Source organism: Hyla sarda, chromosome 3, assembly GCF_029499605.1.
Source record: "Hyla sarda isolate aHylSar1 chromosome 3, aHylSar1.hap1, whole genome shotgun sequence".
Lineage (NCBI taxonomy): Eukaryota > Metazoa > Chordata > Amphibia > Anura > Hylidae > Hyla > Hyla sarda.
This window is the reverse complement of record NC_079191.1, coordinates 400,907,638-400,925,884: the sequence shown is the minus strand read 5'-3', so window position 1 is coordinate 400,925,884 and position 18,247 is coordinate 400,907,638. Positions and strand designations below refer to the sequence as shown.

The 18,247-nt window shown below is 43.2% G+C and overlaps 1 protein-coding gene across 6 annotated transcripts in view; it reads left to right on the top strand.

Annotated features, from left to right (window-relative positions):
• The window catches only part of TTC7A (tetratricopeptide repeat domain 7A), a 532,144-nt gene extending 518,416 nt beyond the window's left edge, over window positions 1-13,728 (top strand). For all 6 annotated transcript variants that reach the window (XM_056568084.1, XM_056568088.1, XM_056568085.1 and 3 more), the window contains one exon: window positions 13,484-13,728. In XM_056568084.1, the coding sequence (XP_056424059.1) occupies window positions 13,484-13,705 (222 nt within the window). In that variant the 3' untranslated portion in view covers window positions 13,706-13,728. The remainder of the gene's footprint in view (window positions 1-13,483) is intronic.
• The last annotated feature ends 4,519 nt before the right edge of the window (window positions 13,729-18,247 follow it).

Below are 18,247 nucleotides of genomic sequence, written 5' to 3'. Positions count from 1 at the left end.
CTTAAAGGGGTTATCCAGGAAAAAGCTTTTTTATATATATCAACTGGCTCCAGAAAGTTAAACAGATTTGTAAATTACTTCTATTAAAAAATCTTAATCCTTTCAGTACTTATGAGCTTCTGAAGTTAAGGTTGTTCTTTTCTGTCTAAATCCTCTCTGATGACACCTGTCTCGGGAAACGCCCAGTTTAGAAGAGGTTTGCTATGGGGATTTGCTTCTAAACTGGGCGTTTCCAAAGACAGGTGTCATCACAGAGGATTTAGACAGAAAAGAACAACCTTAACTTCAGAAGCTCATAAGTACTGAAAGGATTAAGATTTTTTAATAGAAGTAATTTACAAATCTGTTTAACTTTCTGGAGCCAGTTGATATATATAAAAAAGCTTTTTCCTGGATAACCCCTTTAAGGGCCGCAGTTTGGATAACACTGTGTTATTAAAGCATAGGGGAGCCAATACGGGAACTGCACATTTGGCAATTCCATTATGTCCTTCTTTTTTATAAGTACTGAAAGGATTAAGATTTTTTAATAGAAGTAATTTACAAATCTGTTTAACTTTCTGGAGCCAGTTGATATATAAAAAAAAGTTTTTTCCTGGATAACCCCTTTAACTGTTGCAAAACTACAACTCCCAGCATGCCCGGACAGCCGTTGGCTGTCCGGGCATGCTGGGAGTTGTAGTTTTGCAACAGTCGGAGGCATCCCGGTTGAGAAATTATCGCAGTTGGCTGGATGAGAACGCAGGAAACCAGTAGAGTGCTAACCACTGAGCCACCCAGTATAATTTATATAATACTAATGTTATACGTTTTTTGGGGGGTTTTGTGTGGGGGGGGATGTACCTCTGGCATCAAATCTCTATGGGGGAGTTTCATCATTGTTGTCTTTGGAAAGTAAGTTTTGAAGTCTTTTTTTCTTTCTTTGGTTTTGCTTATGTGCGACACATTGATCATACTATCAAGGGGGGGGGGGGTTGATAAATTTGGCGCACATAAGCAAAAAAAACTATGAATCGCTTTAGAACACCATTTTGTATGATTCCTCCTCTCTTCCCCGGCTTTTTTTTTTCTTTCTCTTTTTTTGCCCAAAAAGTCACAGTTGCAACTTTTTTAAGCGTGCCCTCTAAAGCCAATTTTTATAAGCCATGTCTGACCTGGTTTTGACTTGTGCGACATTTTGAAGGGGTTTGCGACTCGGTGCTTAGGTTACGGTGCATTCACCCGGATACAGCGGGAGAATAAAAAAAAAAAAACGTCCGCTCCCGTATTTCTGCCGCACCCCATTCATTTGAATGAGACGAACGAAGTCAGATAGTGACTCCGGTCAACTCATTTTTTAACCGTATCAGTTTTATTGCCAGACTGAAAACCATGGCGGTCTACGGTTTTCCATCGTGACCAAATACGGTCCACAAATGAGCCACTATCTGACTCCGTTCGTCTCATTCAAATGAATGTTGTGCGGCAGGGATACGGGAGCGGATGTTTTTTTTTATTCTACTGCCAGATGCGGCTTTTGTATCCCAAAAACGTGGCGTGAATGCACCGTAAGGCTGTTTGCTACTTTATGCCTACCCACAAAAGTCGCCAAAAAAAATGCTTAGGCGCGCGTGCGACATTTGTCTACTACCTCTACTGTGGTATTCATGTTTTTTTCACCCGTACAATCATTTGCTTTAGTTCGGTGGGATTAGAATTGACACGTGTATTGGCCCTGGCATATCCCTTTTCACCACCTTGTCAATACACGGCCATGGCATGTAGATAAGACCATCTAGTGACGTCGTGCGATGTTTCCTCAGATTCTCTAATCACCGTGGGGACGTGTAGTTCAATGAACACAAATGAAAGGCAGCGATGTAGAAGAGATACTGTTAAGGAAGATGTAATTACAAGTGGTCCTGTCATGTAAATAGACAACCGCTGACAGATGGCAGAGTGTAGAAGTCACATTAGTGTGTCACAGATAAATACAGCTTATATGGCGAGTGGCTGCACCGCGGGGAGGGGAGACGGCTCACACGGCATCACTCATCCCAACCGTGAGCTGCAAAAAGGTTCAAGGTCTAATAGAAAGGCTGACACTACACTTAGCCTTTATAGGACTGAATAGGTGAAGGTTTTGGTTTTTTTTAAGCCCCCCCCCCTTCATAGACAAGGCTTCCGTTTCAGCGCCCTGCGGTAGACTATGACTTTCCTCCTATTTCAAGCGATATGTTCGGCTTTGACTATTGTGTCAAACACTTTGATGAAGCGGACCGAATCGATCTCGCGTGGACTTGTAGTGTCTGCAGTTTCGGTTACACCACAGGAAGCCATCCTACGAGGGAAGAACGAACTGTGCTGCGTCTTAAAGGCGCTTACAGCTATACATACGTAGCAGAGCTGAATATCTGTGTATGATGTGTATGAAAATGGTGACATATTGTAATACACCAGAGGGAGTTTAAAACGTATTTTCAGGCAGATGACCCATTTATAGCTAAGGCAGTGGGAGGTAAGTCAACGGGAGACGCTGCGCTTTGCCTTACATTTATATATTATGTTCCATATTATTAGGGGTCTTGAATTTTATCATATGTGTGAACTGGGAGCTCTGTTTCAGCACAATCGGAACTCTGACCCTTTTGTAGATATATCATGAAATTGATCAGAAAACAATTTTAAAGGGGTACTCCAATTTTTAAATCAACTGGTGCCAGAAAGTTAAACAGATTTGTAAATTACTGATATTTAAAAATCTTAATTCTTCCAGTACTTATCAGCTGCTGTATGCTCTAGAGAAAATGATTTTCTTTTTTAATTTATTTTCTGTCTGACCACAGTGCTCTCTGCTGACCCCTCTGTCCATGTCAGGAACTGTCCAGACCAGGATAGGTTTTGCTATGAGGATTTGCTTCTACTCTGGACAGTTCCTGACATGGACAGAGGTGTCAGCAGAGAGCACTGTGGTCAGACTGAAAAAAAAATCACAAAGAAAAGAACTTACAGAAAACGTTTGACCTCTGTCATTGCCAACAAAGTATTGAGATGAACTTTTCTTATTGACCAAATACTTATTTTCCACCATAATTTGCAAATAAATTCTTTAAAAATCAGAGAATGTGATTTTATGGATTTTTTTTCTCATTCTGTCTCTCATAGTTGAGGTTTACCTATGATGAAAATTACAGGCCTAGAGAACTTGCACAACTGGTGGCTGACAAAATACTTTTTTGCCCCACTGTATGTTTTTGTTTTGTTTTTTCTTCAAATTGGCATTGTGACCTCAGCACAATATAAAACATTTTTTAGGCCTCCACCTTACATTGCCCGTCATCCGACATTAAGCGAAGTTCGCTCCAGGCACCAGATGTCTGGGGTGCCGCAGCCGAGATCGCGGGGATCCCCAGCAGTGGGACCCCAGCGATCAGACATCTTATCCCCTATCCTTTGGATAGGGGAAAGATGTCTAGGGGCGGAGTACCCCTTATACTCCAACTCCCAGCTCCCAACTCTTCGACTATTAGGACTTGTGGTTAATGTTAAAGACAATTTTACAATCATGTAACTACGCTTCTGCAGTCCCATGCAAGGGACATAACGCTTCCAGGGTGAGTCATCCTAACTAAGCCAAGCAGAATGGTAATAAGATGCCAGCGACCAATAAAAGAGCCAACGCAGTATAGATGACTAAAGCTCTGCAATTCATTTAAGAAGGAGCCTGTGGATGATTCAGCAGCAGCCAGAGGTCTTGTCAGTTCGCCATTCTTACGCCTCCTTCCTTTGTCACTCGCAGCAGACGTGTTAGCTCTGTATCATTACAGCGTTGGACCAATTTGCATGTGCTGGAGGTAGTTCACCTAAAGTAAAGCAGGTTGTCATTTCTGTCACCACAGATTACATTCCCTCCGAGCTAAAGGTTCCGCAGATCACAGCGTGATTCAATAATACGTCCACAAAGAAATGTTAATCTGCCTCTGTAGAAGCTCCAATTCATATACATATACAGTAGGGGATTCGATGAAACATATTGTTATTACCAGACCCGTAAAGATAGAGGGCAGGAAACCCACTTCTAGATGTCCTGTATGGTGTTATAGTGAGCGGCATCTGGTCTTCATACGAAATGTAATAATAATGCAGAAATAATGTATCGCTCCCTCTAATAAATACGTTCTGAGTTCTGCCATTTTTTAAGGCTATATACAGTTTTTGAATTTACCTCTTACATCTTTTGAATTTACTAATATAGTGTGTTTTTTTGTTATTTTTTTTTTTTACAAATTGTACTGGCTTCAGCATATTTTTGCTTCAAACCCCCCTAACAGGAAGTTGTGTAATCCTCTCATTCTCATTGTGGTATTGTATCCAGCTCCTCGGCTTCTTCCTCTCTGCTGAGATAATGCATCATCCTCTGCAGTCTCATTAGGTATGGTGGCTGGATCTGGTCTCTAAACTCTAGCCCGCCCCCTGAGTGGTGTCACTACCACCAGCCCCTACAACCTACATCACTATCGCTTCATATATATATATATATATATATATATATGTGTGTGTGTGTGTGTGTGTGTGTGTGTGTATATACACTAGCTGAGTACACGGCGTTGCCCGATTTTTTTCTACCTAATCCTTGTGGGGAAGGAAAAGCAACAAATGAGGAAGCTTTTGTTCTCATACCCCGACCCCAAATCCCCCCCTTATATCTCGACCCCGAATCCCCTCCTCATATTCTGACCTCATCCCGTCCTTATATTTTGTCCTCATATTCCGACCTCATATCCTGTCCTCATATCCCGTCCTGATATCCCGACCTCATATCCCGACCTCATATCCCGACCTCATATCCCGTCCTCATATCCTGTCCTAATATCCCGACCTCATATCCCATCCTCATACCTTGTCCTCATATTTTGTCCTCATATTCCGACCTCATATCCTGTCCTCATATCCCGTCCTGATATCCCGACCTCATATCCCGACCTCATATCCCGCCCTCATATCCTGTCCTAATATCCGACCTCATATCCCATCCTCATACCTTGTCCTCATATTTTGTCCTCATATTTCATCCTTATGTCCCGTTCTCATATCCCATCCCCATATCCTGTCCTCATATGTAATCCTCCTATCCCGTCCTCAGGTGGGGCTGAATTGTGATGAAGATATTGTAAGTTAAAAATAGAAGGGAGCATGGCTTTGTGGGAGTGGGTGTGATTTGCAAGCCAGACCAATACACAAAAAGGGTATAAAATAAAAGGGGTATGGCTTAAAGGGTGGGCGTGTCTTTGCAAGATGGGGCATGACATGTGGAGAGGATGTGGCTTGTGGAGTAAGGTACCGGAAGTCCCATATACTTGCATGGGAATTGAAACAAAAACCCCATTCTTCACATAAAGAGGTAGGTTAGGGTTAATGTAACTATTATATATTTTTATTTGACATATAAGTAACATGTCACCGAGTATTATCGAAATATCTCCAGCCGTACTGAAGTTATGCTGGAACATACATTTCCCATAGATCACTTTAAACAAAAACTCCGACCCTCGCAAATGGGGGTAGGTTAGGGTTAAATTTACTATCCTGGAATTGAAAAGCAACTGCTTTCTAAGGTTTGTGTCTGTCACTTTGGAGATCATTTACCCACTCCCCTTTATGTAGTTTGCCCCTGAAGTTAGGACTTCCCCAGAGGGTAGTTTCCCTTCCTGTATATAGGACCCTCCTGTAGACAGCTTGCCACCTGTATATAGGTATACATTGGAATGCCTTCAAAAAGGTATCCTGTACCACACCTGTGGTAACTGTAACAGGCTTAAAGGGGTATTCCGGGCAAAAACATCTTATCCCCTATCCAAAGGATATGGGATAAGATGTCTGATCGCGGGGGGCCCTTTGCTGGGATCCCCCGCGATCTCCCTGCAGCACCCACATTCTGCGGGTGCTGCAGGGAGATAGCAGGGGGTCCCAGCAGCGGGCCCCCTGCGATCAGACATCTTATTCCCTATCCTTTGGATAGGGGATAAAATGTTTTTGCCCCGGAATACCTCTTTAACATAGTCTACTTCTGCGAAGGGCCATCTGGAAATGTATGTAGGTAGCTTGGCCCCTGTATATAGGACCTTCCAGGATGATTTTCAAAAACAAACAAAAAAAAAAAAAAACACACATACTCACCTCAGCTCCCCTGCAGTCACAGCCGTCTTTTTCTTTTAGGCCACAGGCAGCTTCTTTCTTCTGCCAGTTGAGGCCGAAGCGTCTCTACCTCCAGACTGCAGACAATGACGTCACTCAACTGTGCATCCCAGAAGATAAGACGCTCCCATTCTCTAGTGGCCAAAGGCATATTGATGCCTACAGCCTATAGGCCCCACAATCTAGGTCACCTGTGGTGTTACTATGCCACAGGTGTGTTAGCGCGTCATGTTGCCCCACTGGAATGCTGTGGGACCCCTGGCAGATTCTCCCGGCAGTCAGTTTGGGAAACACTCGCAGGTCAAATGCGGTCGCGGGCCAGACGTTCCCCACCCCTGGTCTATAGAAACGCTGGGATATATGTCAGAATATATTTTTTAAGGCATTCCTGCAAGTATCAGCAACACCACAAAACATGATGTGAATTAAAGCACAGAAATTTGTAGCAATCTGTAAAATCTCATTGCAGAACCCGAATCATTTACATTCCCGTCTTTACTGTTTCCTTATTAAACCAATTTCCTTGTAATCTGCCTGGAATAATACGTACTGGTATAATGTCGCCATAGGTGTCTGAGAACGGCGAGTGCAGAGAGGTGCATTATTATGTGTGTCACATTTCCATCGTATTAATCAATTTCCCTTAAATCTACCGTCAGACATTATTATCTCTTAAATAATCAAACGGCTGCGCTGTGCCTAGAGTCAGAAGCGGGGAATTAATGCCGCCGAAACATTTGCTACTGAATTTTCATAAGAAAGCGTATATTTGACATGCACTTAATTAAAAGAAAAGTGATGTAAATTGCAGGAATTAAGAATATCAAGAGTATTTAATAGAAATGTTACTCTAGGGAGGAATGACCCAGTACAGTCTCACAATAACTTTCTTCAAGGTGAAAAATATGTTTTTTAGCAATGTCCATAAGAAATGTTACTTAATATCAAAAATATCATCTGTCTTTGATGATATAAAGTAGGGATCGACCGATATCGTTTTTTTAGGGCCGATACCGATAATCTGTCACCTTTCAGGCCGATAGCCAATAACTTATACCGATATTTCAGTATAAGTTATCGGCTATTTCAACCCCCTGGCGGGGCAGAAGCTGTTGCAGATCAATGATTTAAAGCGGGCGCTATAAATCAATGAACTACAGCGGCTTTTGCGGTGCCAGAGACCGCTGCCGCCACCCGCTTCTCTCCCCCTGCCTGTCCTGGGGTCCTGAGTCTAACCACCACAGTTGCCCCATCACCTCCCCCCCCCCATCCTCTGCCCACATACCGCCGCCGCTGCCCCATTGCTTACCCCCATCCTCCGGCCACATGCCGCCGCCGCTGCCCCATCGCCTCCCCCCCATCCTCTGCCCACATACCGCCACTGCCGCATCGCGTCCCCTCATCCGCAGTGTTATAATTACCTGTTCCCGGGGTCCGCGATCCTTCTGGCCCCGTCGGCGTCCTGCGCTGTCACTGTGCATACTGATGGTGACGGCGCATTATCGGCATATCGGAAGGTAATTGCTTATACCGATAATGTCCAAAATCGCGATTATCGGTCGATCCCTAATATAAAGTATAAGGGAGAAGGGGACGCCTTTATTTCATACCATTCTTCTTTAGTTGATTTCTTACATATTCTGATTCACTTTTTGGTAGACATCTTGGCATTTATTGGGATGTTTGAGCAGACTTTGTATCCATCAAACTGTTGAGTATTGTACTTTATTCCATAATTTCAGGGCAGGGCAATGTTTTTTACCCCTCTCGCACCAGTCCTGCTTACAGCTTCATTCTGGTAAGCCAATAAATTTAAGTTATTGAAACAAGACATGCCCCTCCCACAAGCCACACCCTGCAAAACCACACCCCCTACTCTTTTCGGCCTGCAATCTGTTCATCACAGCTCAGCCTCAGGTTGAGATATTTGGTCAGAATATAAGGTCAAGTTATGAGGACAAGCGCATCATTGTTGCTTTTCCTCTCCTACGAGGTTTACGTATGGTCATAATATATCTACTAGTGATGTTGTTGGTATAAGCGATCACTAAATGACTGTGAAGGGCTGACTTAGAATAAAGTGCTTAAGTGCTGTTTCCCATTACCCAATTTCTGTGCATAGCCGTTCTCTTAACGGGGTAGTCCGCTGTTCAGCGTTTGGAACAAACTGTTCCGAATGCTGGAGCTGGCGCCAGGAGCTCGTGACATCTTAGCCCCACCCCCTCAATGCAAGTCTATGGGAGGGGGCGTGACGGCCGTCACGCCCCCTCCCATAGACTTGCATTGAGAGGGCAGGGTGTGACATCATGAGGGGCGGGGCTATGACGTCACGAGCTCCCGGCTCCAGTGTTTGGAACAGTTTGTTCCAAACGCTGAGCAGCGGACTACCCCTTTAAGGCCGCTGTGCAAGAGAAATGCAGAAAAGAAAGAAACTCTAGCCTGATGTTTTCCAGCCTGGATATTCTGGCATATTCTAGTAATGTAGCACAAGATTATTAGATTGGGATTTCCCCCTTAAAGCCTCCTTTTTAATATTTCGCATTGAATATACAGTAACCCCCCCGACCTACGATGGCCCCGACATATGATAAAATCGGCATACGATGGCCTCTCAGAGGCCATCGCATGTAGATGTCAGCGTCGACATACGATGCTTTTATATGTCGGGGCCATCGCATTAGCTGCTGTCGGATAGCAGTTTAAGCATCCCTGGCAGGTTCGCTTACCTATCCCCGCTGCTCCGGGTCCACTTCGCGATCCTCCGGTGTCTTGCGCATCTTCTCCAGGGTCCGGGCCTCGCTTTCCGGCGTCGTTATTACGTCACTACGCACGCCGCATAGGCGCAGTAGCGTAATAACGTCACCGGAAAGCGAGGCCCGGACCCTGCAGAAGATGGGGAAGAAGCCGGAGCAGCGGGACAGCATCGGAAGCGGTGAGGACCTTGTCCGGAGCGTCGGGGACAGGTGAGTACAGCTTCCTATACTTTACATTGCACGGATCCCTCAACATACGATGGATTCGACAAACGATGGGTCGTTTGGAATGAATTACCATCGTATGTTGAGGGACCACTGTAGTTCTATAGACTCAGATAACAGTTAGCTCCACTAAGGCTGGGTTCACACAGTGTTTAGGTATACGTTGGCACTCCAACAAAAAAGGGATGCCATTGTATATTGTTGCACACTGCATTGGGCCCATCCATTTTAAAGGGGTATTCCAGGAAGTATTCCAGGCTGCAAATATAGTGTAGTGAAAGGGGCACTCCGCTGGAAAACATTTTTTTTTTAAATCAACTGCAAGAAAGTTAAACAGATTTGTAAATTACTTCTATAAAAAAAAATCTTAATCCTTCCAGTGCTTATCAGCTGCTGTATGCTACAGAGGAAGTTCTTTTCTTTTAGAATTTCTTTCTAACCACAGTGCTCTCTGCTGACACCTCTGTCCATGTCAGGAACTGTCCAGAGTAGGAGCAAATCCTCATAGCAAACCTATCCTGCTCTGGACAGTTCCTGACATGGACAGAGAAAACTGCAATTTATGAAATTTTGGAAGGTTCTGTTTTCACGCTAACATGTTTTCTTTATTCTGTTATATGCCTTTTTATAATTGTACCACTTTAAAAAAAATCTCAAACTATTTTAACAAAATTAGTATGTTTGAAATTGCCCTAATTTGACTACCTATAACTTTCAAATTTTCCGTATATGGGGCAATTTGAGGGCTCATTTTTTGCACCATGATCTGAAGTTTTTATCGGTTATATTTTACCTTTTATTAATTTTATATACAGTGGTCCCTCAACATACGATGGTAATCCGTTCCAAATGGACCATCGTTTGTTGAAACCATCGTATGTTGAGGGATCCGTGCAATGTAAAGTATAGGACAGTGGTCTACAACCTGCGGACCTCCAGATGTTGCAAAACTACAACACCCAGCATGCCCGGACAGCCAACGGCTGTCCGGGCATGCTGGGAGTTGTAGCTTTGCAACATCTGGAGATCCGCAGGTTGAAGACCACTGGTATTGGAGGTTATACTCGCGTGTCCCCGCCGCTCCGGACCGTCACCGCTGCCCGAGATGTTGCCTTCCATCGCTGTCGCCGAGTCCCCAGGGTGTCCCCGACGCTCCGGCAAGGCCTCTGCTTCCCCGGCATCCGCGCTCTCCGTCGCCGCCATCACGTCGCTACGCACGCTGCTCCTATTGGATGATGGGACGGCGTGCGCAGCAACGTGATCTCCGAAGAGGACGCGCCGGAGCCCCAAGGACAGGTAAGTGATCATCAGCGGACCACATGGGGCACCGTAAACCGCTATCCGGTGGCAGCTGAAGCAGTCAGCGCTGCCGGATAGCCGTTTATGCGATGGCCAGAACATACAAAAGCATCGTATGTTGATGCTGCCTTCAACATGCGATGGACTCTGAGAGGCCATCGTATGTTGAAATGATCGTCTGTCGGGGCCATCGTAGGTCGGGGGGTCACTGTATTTTTTTGGAATAAAATGTGACAAAAAAGCAGCAATTTTGGACTTTTGGACATCGTGTGAACTCAGCCTTAGCCTAAAACCTTTTGTAGAAAAAAAAATCTCTAGTATTCCGCCCGAGCCGAATCGCCGATCAGTATTGCTGATTCCCGTGGATGCACCCAGTTCTTTTCCTTGAAAAAACAAATGACTATATATTGATTCGTTATAGGAAAAGAGCTTAAAGAAACAAAATTCGATGCCAGAGAAACAAAGTAGCGAAGTTCAGATTCCTGGTGTCTTGTAATTCTCCACTAATTGCTTCATATTCAATTACAACAAGCAGCGACATAGAAGACGGCCTAGACGGACAGGAACATCTATCATTATGACGTATGTTGCTGCTATAGCAGCAGAGAAGCGGGTCCGGAAGACGAACAATTCTCGGTCAATTTAAGCCTTTTTACAAGCCGGCAACTAATTGCATGAGGCTTCACATTAATATCAATGCAGAACATCCAAAGCTCATTACCTGATTCACAGGCAAACCTTCTAGAGCAGTGTTTCCCAACCAGCATGCCTCCAGCTGTTTCAAAACTACAACTCCCAGCATGCCCGGACAAGCCTGTATTTTACTTGTCTGTATTTCCATTTACTTGTTTGTAATTGCGAGCAGACAAGTAACTGGAAAAGCTTAGAAGGGATGTCCAGAAAATGATGTCTCATATCTCATCTCATCAAGATGGTAAAAGAAAAGAAAAATTATATTGATCAGAAGGTTTGGGTCCCTGCTGCTCAACACTTCCTGTTGTTGTCAAGAGGAGAGCAGGAAGTGCTGAGCAGCAGGGACCAGCTCCCTCTGCAGATTACTTAATTTGGCAGCAGATGGCTATGTTTTGTTTTTGTTTTTTACATTTTTTCTATCCCTCCTTGAGCATAATTAATAATATTTTTATGGAAAACTGTTTGGCTATCTTCACACGGCTTACTTTCCATGCGATATTCCACAGAAAAATCTTGGCGGAAATTCTGCCAAAATTTTACTGCACATTGATTTCCCATTCAGACAGCAGCATTTCTGAGGCTAGCGTTCCGCCACAGAAATTCCGCTTTCCGCAAATTCCGCAAGACTTCTATTTTGCAAAATTCCTCTGAGGAATCCCATTTAAGTCGGTGGGGCTTGAATTTTCGGCAGAATTCTTTGTTCTGAGAACACAGAAATTCTGCCGCAATACCGATTTTATTTTAATAAAGACTATTTTAATAAAGACTTTTCATAATTTCTTTTTTTTTTTTTTTTTTGCTTATACATTGCAGTATAGGCTATTATCGGAGAATAATGTGGAGGTTTTTGTATATGCCTTTTGCTTACCTTTTTTTGCTGATGTGGCATGCTCCATTTTGGCTTACAAATGCACAATGAAGTGGGTTCTGTAATGCAGCCTATATTTCCCTCTGGCTGAGGGTGAGGCATTTGATTACTCCAGCTAATCATCTCATCAGACTGCTAGTGCTGGAGATCACCCAAGTGAACTCACTAGACTCATAAGTGGGTTGGTGTCAGTTCACACTGTGCAGTTTTCATGCATTTTCTCACTCAAAGTATTCTTTATATGAATATATTGCCATGGGGAGAAAGTGCTCTGACCTATACTCACAACTGAGGTGGTTTATGAAGATTTTACCTAGTTAGGCTGTGTTCACACTTTTTTCAGCTTTTTTCACACATCTTTACTGCTTATTATCTGTTTTTGCAAGGATTTTCCAAACTCTGTTAAAAAAAACAAGTTTTTACCATTTTTTTGTACAATTGCGGCACAATATCTCAGTTTTTGCCATTATTATGGAAAAATCATCAGAAAAAGCAGCAAGAAACGCAGTGTGTGAACACAACCTCAGGAGAAGTATATAACTATTTGTTATATATATATCCTCATTTCATAGAGATATCAAATGGAGCTGGGAGGGGAGGGATCTGGTAGGTTATTTTGTCACCCTGTAGTCCACAGGAAGTCAGAGCCTGACATCCCATTGTAGCCATTAGGCACTGGATGATTTGGAGACTCAAACTTGTGATCACATGACCAAGTTAGAGTTATGAAACACGTGGTTCTGTGGGCCTAGTGATGGTGAGTGTGCATGATATCAGCAAAAAAAACTAAATCCTTCTTAAAGGGGTACTCCATTACCCAGCATCAGGAACATTTAGTTCCGAACGCTGGGTACGGTCTGCGGGGGTTGTGACACCACTTCATCCCCTCGTGACGACATACCACGCCCCCTCTGCACGCCACCCCTCCCCACTGCAAGTCTATGGGAGAGGGTTTGGTGGCCGTCAGGCCCCCTCCCATAGACTTGCATTGAGGTGGCGTAGCGTGACATTACGACCCCGCAGCCTGCACCCAGCATTCGGAACTAAATGTTCTGGATGCTGGGGCAGTGGAGTACCCCTTTAAGGATAGGAAGAAGTCCCAGAAAACTCATACAGCGCGGCCAATAATTTACTTGTTTCTTAGTTATAGTATTCATATTTCATAACTGTGATGTAGCAAACAGCCCAAAATGCTAAAACACTTTCAGAATAAGATCTTATACCTGTGAGGTTTATCCTTGTGAGTGTCTTCTAAAAATAAAAATGTCCTTCCTTTCAATCTTCCTCCAGCCTTTATCGGCCATTTACAAGCATAGAGGCCGCGATCCTTGGCAACAAATGAGTTGTTGGGCGATTCATCACTAAACACCATGAAAGCAGATACAGGACGGTTCATTGTCCGGTTGGCGGTAAAATCCCAAGTGACATAAATCACATTATAAAAATCCTCTTCTTGCTTTTTTTCTTCCAGGGTCTCGCACTGAACAGACTTGGGCAGAACGCGCTGGCTGAGAAGTATCTCCGAGATGCCGTACAGGTCCAGAGCACTTCACATGACGCTTGGAAGGGTCTGGGGGACGTTTTACAAGATCAGGGGAAGCACGAAGCTGCGTTCGAATGTTTTATATCTGCGCTAGACTTGGAATCCAGCAGCCCAGTGTCCCCGTTCACCATTATCCCAAGGGGACTGTGAATGATAAAAAAAAAAAAAAATCCTCCTAATACTGGAACATTCCAAGTCAGATCAAGAATTCCTGCAGTAAAGAATGAGATTTTATTTGTAATTATCTTTCTTATTCATTTTATGTTGAAAATTTATTGTAAAAGAAAAAAAAAAGTGATGCAAGTATAAACAGGTTTTATATTTAAAAGGGGTTGTCTGGGTAACGAAAATTTTTATATTTTGACGAGGGCAATTAAAAAAAAGAAAAATGGCCTATACAGAGTCCCCACAGCTCCCGGTGTTAGGTTATACTGTCCCCCGCTTGTACCGCTACTTTCTGCTTCCAAGACGGACTCATGTCTGCACTGACTGCCCACTGCCAACTACTGACTGAGACAAAGTAGCAGTACCAGCATGGGACTGGATCATGCCTCTCCAGGAGCTGTGGGTGGCCAAGGAAGGTGAATATTACTTCTTTTTTTTTTTTTCATTGCGCTTAGTAAAAAATAAAAAAATTAGGTGCCAGTATAACCCCTTTTAAAGCTTTGCACACCATCAAAATAGATAACAAATAATAATAATAATATTTTTATATATGTTAGTGTAGTATTTCCCAACAAGTGTTCCTCTATCTTTGGCAAAAGATAGAGGCTGTCCGGGTATGCTGGGAGTTGTAGTTTTGCAACACCTGGAGGCATTCTGGTTGGGAAACACTGTGTTAGTGGTAACCTTGAGTTAAAACATTGCACTAATATTGAGTCTTCAAGCTTAATTCTTTGTGTTCAAGAGTTCAGAGTTTGCTGTGGGTGCTCTGCTTTCTCTCTACACTTGTACACAGTCCATGTGATTCTCCCCCGCAGATTTTCAATTTGTGTGCTTTCCTTCCTATTTACAGCATGTATGACCTCCCCTCCATGTATGCTCTCCCCTCTGTCCACACTTCCAGCTGCTCTCTACGACTCCCCCACCTCCCTGCTGCTACCTTTTAAAGGAGTTCTGTAGGGAAACATAACTTATCCCCTATCCAAAGGACAGGGGATAAGTTATAGATTGCAGGGGGTCCGACCGCTGGGACCCACTGTGATCTCCTGAACGGGACACTGGCAGTCTACTAAGAGATACATGAAGAGATACATGAAGGGGGCGTGTCGTCCGCAGCTTCCTCCGGGGATCGAAATGTCCACTTCCGGCAGACTGCCGGGCCCCGTTCAGGAGATCATAGGGGGTCCCAGCGGTTGGACCCCCTGCAATCTATAACTTATTCCCTATCCTTTGGACAGGGGATAAGTTATGTTTCACTGCACTACTCCTTTAACTCTGAGAGATCAGGAAAGTCCATCAGATGGAGTTTCTTCTTTCTCTGATCAGCTGCATAACGGTAGGAAATTTTTAATGAAGACTATTTAGAAATCTGCCTAATTTTGTATTTTGGAAACAAATGAGAAAAGAAAAACCAGTGCAATAGTGTCCATATCCTGTAAAGTTACATTTTTTTCATGTTCAAGGATCTGTTTTTCTTCTGGAATAATGATATTGTCTTTTCAGAATAATTATGGAATCAGTGAATATGCAGGACTTTTCCTTTGGGTCTTGATAGCTCCTAATATAATGGAGTTTTGCTTACATATTGCAGACCCCTTTCATGAAGTAAATACATTTATTAGACAAATCCACCCAAACATCATAGAACTACAGTCACCATTGACCTCCTAGCACCTTTGATGGACAAGACTGTATAGTACAGTTACTAACGGTGGGCAGAAGCACATATCTATGATCTATTGGTCCTACACCATAGGACTTCTGTGATGTAGTTATGGAACTAGTACTGTTATTAAACACACTGCCAATATTGAAGAACAGTGACAACATTTCTTATATATATATATAAGATATATATATATATATATATATATATATATATATATATATATCACCGTTTCTAACCGTTAAAGGGGTATTCCAGGATTATTTTTTTTTACTATACTACAGGGGCTGTAAAGTTAGTGTAGTTTTTAATATAGTCTCTGTACCTGGGTTTGATGGCTGGTCTCGCAATACTTTGTGATCTTTTCCCCAATGTTTATTTTTAATAGCATACAAAATGAGTGTAGTCTCAGGTTTTCCCAGGTTGCAGTGCGGCCCGAGACATTACATCACTAGTCAGGTGAGCCTGTCTGCTTTAATGGGTGAAGCGACCGCTGGGTGATATTGAGGTTGTTCTGCAGTGAATTGTAGGTTTGCAACAGCTGGAGGCACCCTGGTCAGAAAACACTGGTCTTTTGTTCACAGCAAAGCATGGAAGAAAGCACAGGTGTGTTTCAATGGCTAGTGTGTGGGAGGGTGAAAAGTGACCTCAAACTTACACACAAGGTATTGTGGGACTTGTAGTTTGACAGAGGGATTTCTAACAGGAAATAGCCATTTCATAAAAAAAAATAGGCACAGCGTTATGGTAATCTTGGTTAGCTCCAAGACAAGCGCAGATCCTTCCTAAGCATGTCCATTACTGTCTGGCAGGTAAGTACTAAAATCACTTTATGGTGGATAACCCCTTTAAGACACATCACGGGAGCTGATGAGTTGTATGGAGCCATTATTTGGCATCCATGTAAATGTATGGAGCTTTGTGGTATCCAGGGCCGTATTTACAGCTTGTGCCCTATGCCCCAGGCACTCATACTGAATACACCCCATTTTGCAAGAATCAACACCCATTCATACAGTGTTTAACATCTCAAAATGAAAGACAATACAACAGCATTTAAAGTTACTTAGAAATAGAAAATCTCCTTCAAATTATATATTTTTTTATATGTTTTTATTTTAAAGACAAATGATTTGCCTCAAATTGAATTTAATACCGTACAGTACTTTGCCAACAGAAATTATTGATATAATTGCTATTTATTTTTTCATTGATGTTTATAATGACAAATATGCACAATGTACAGAACTGCGACTGCAATAGAATAAAATTGTTAAATATAAGGAGAGCCCTGAATTAAATAAAAGTATTTCAAACATATGATTTTCTGCATGTATGTATGTAATGCTTTTATAGTACTTATTATAATTATAAATGATGTCAGGTTCTAATATACATTGTTTGTTTTTTTTGTTTTTTTTCTCACCTATTTCAACATCTCTGCCTGCTGCTTTAAGTTCTTGTTCACACTGCAGACTGGAATTCTGCTTGCAGCTGAGTTTTGAATGGGATTCTGCTGCTCTGTGCACACTGCAGAATTACTGCAGTGGAATTCTCCCGATGGAATGGACGTCTGCAAAGAGAATGAACATGTTCATTCTTTGGGTGGAATTCTGCCAGACTGAATTGCCGTCCATGAGATGGAGCACGTCCGCATGGATTTCTACCAGCTTAATGTCCGCAGTGTGAACGAGCTCTAAATGGAAACTTTGTTTTCCACATCCAATTTGTGTTATGGTTTGTAACATGACAATAAACATGACAATAAATAGTTTCGGGGTATGGTCAAAAGGAACAGATCCGCAGCGTCGAATATGCTGCAGATTCGCCGATGACAGACCCTTCAGTGTGCCTCCAGCTGTGCCTGCCTGCTTGTAGCAATCTGCAGCTATGAGCAGACACACAACAATCTGTGAGTCGCCACGCGCATGCGCAGTGTACATCGCAGCCACTCCCCCTGCTCCCTGAGCTAGGCACTGTGCATGCGCGTGGCCACTCACAGATCGCTGTGTGTTTGCTCATAGCGGTGGATTGCTACGAGTAGGCAGGCACAGCTGGAGGCACACTGTATTGTCCGTCTTTGGCACTTCCTCTCTGAAAGAGTTATCAGACCTTTTAAAATTTACAGCCTGTTCCTGAGATAGGCCATCAATATTAAATTGGGAGGGATCCAGCTCCCAAAAACCTGCCAATCACCTGTTTTAAGAGGTCACACCACTCATGTAGGCATCACCGCCTCTTCGTTGCTCCTCCTTGCAGCAGTGGTGCAGGCAACTGTTATGTTGTCCTAGTTACTTGGACGAGACAATGTTGCAGTTCCTCGCACTGCTGCTACCAATCATATTGCAATTGCAAGGACAAGCAGCAGTACACATTACCACAATTGTGCCAATTGCAGTAAAAACTTTTTACCACAAGTTTGGAAAATCACCAACAAACTGCCAAAAGGCAGTAGAATCCAGTATGCAAACATAGGTTAAAGACTTCTTCTCCTCGCCTTGAGTGAATATTTCTTATAAGATTGCACTTTGAATAAGCAAATACATCAAAGTTGCACATAATGTGAACTGAGCTCTAGACCTACAAGTCTAATGAGTTCACCTGGGTGAACTACAGTACCTGCAGCCTAATGAGATTACAGGTGCAGTGATGAGACTCCACACCCTCAGCAGGAGGATTCATGCCTGCTAGATCAGCTAAAATAATTAAGCACAAGGCAGTAGTACAAGCATTTTCAAGGTTCTGACTTGGATTATTTACCGACTAGTCTCCTCATTTGCTGCCTGCCCTGACCTTTTGCCTGTTATCTGTGATGCCTGAACGCCGCCTGCCCAGACCTTTGCTTGTACAACTATTTCTACTGC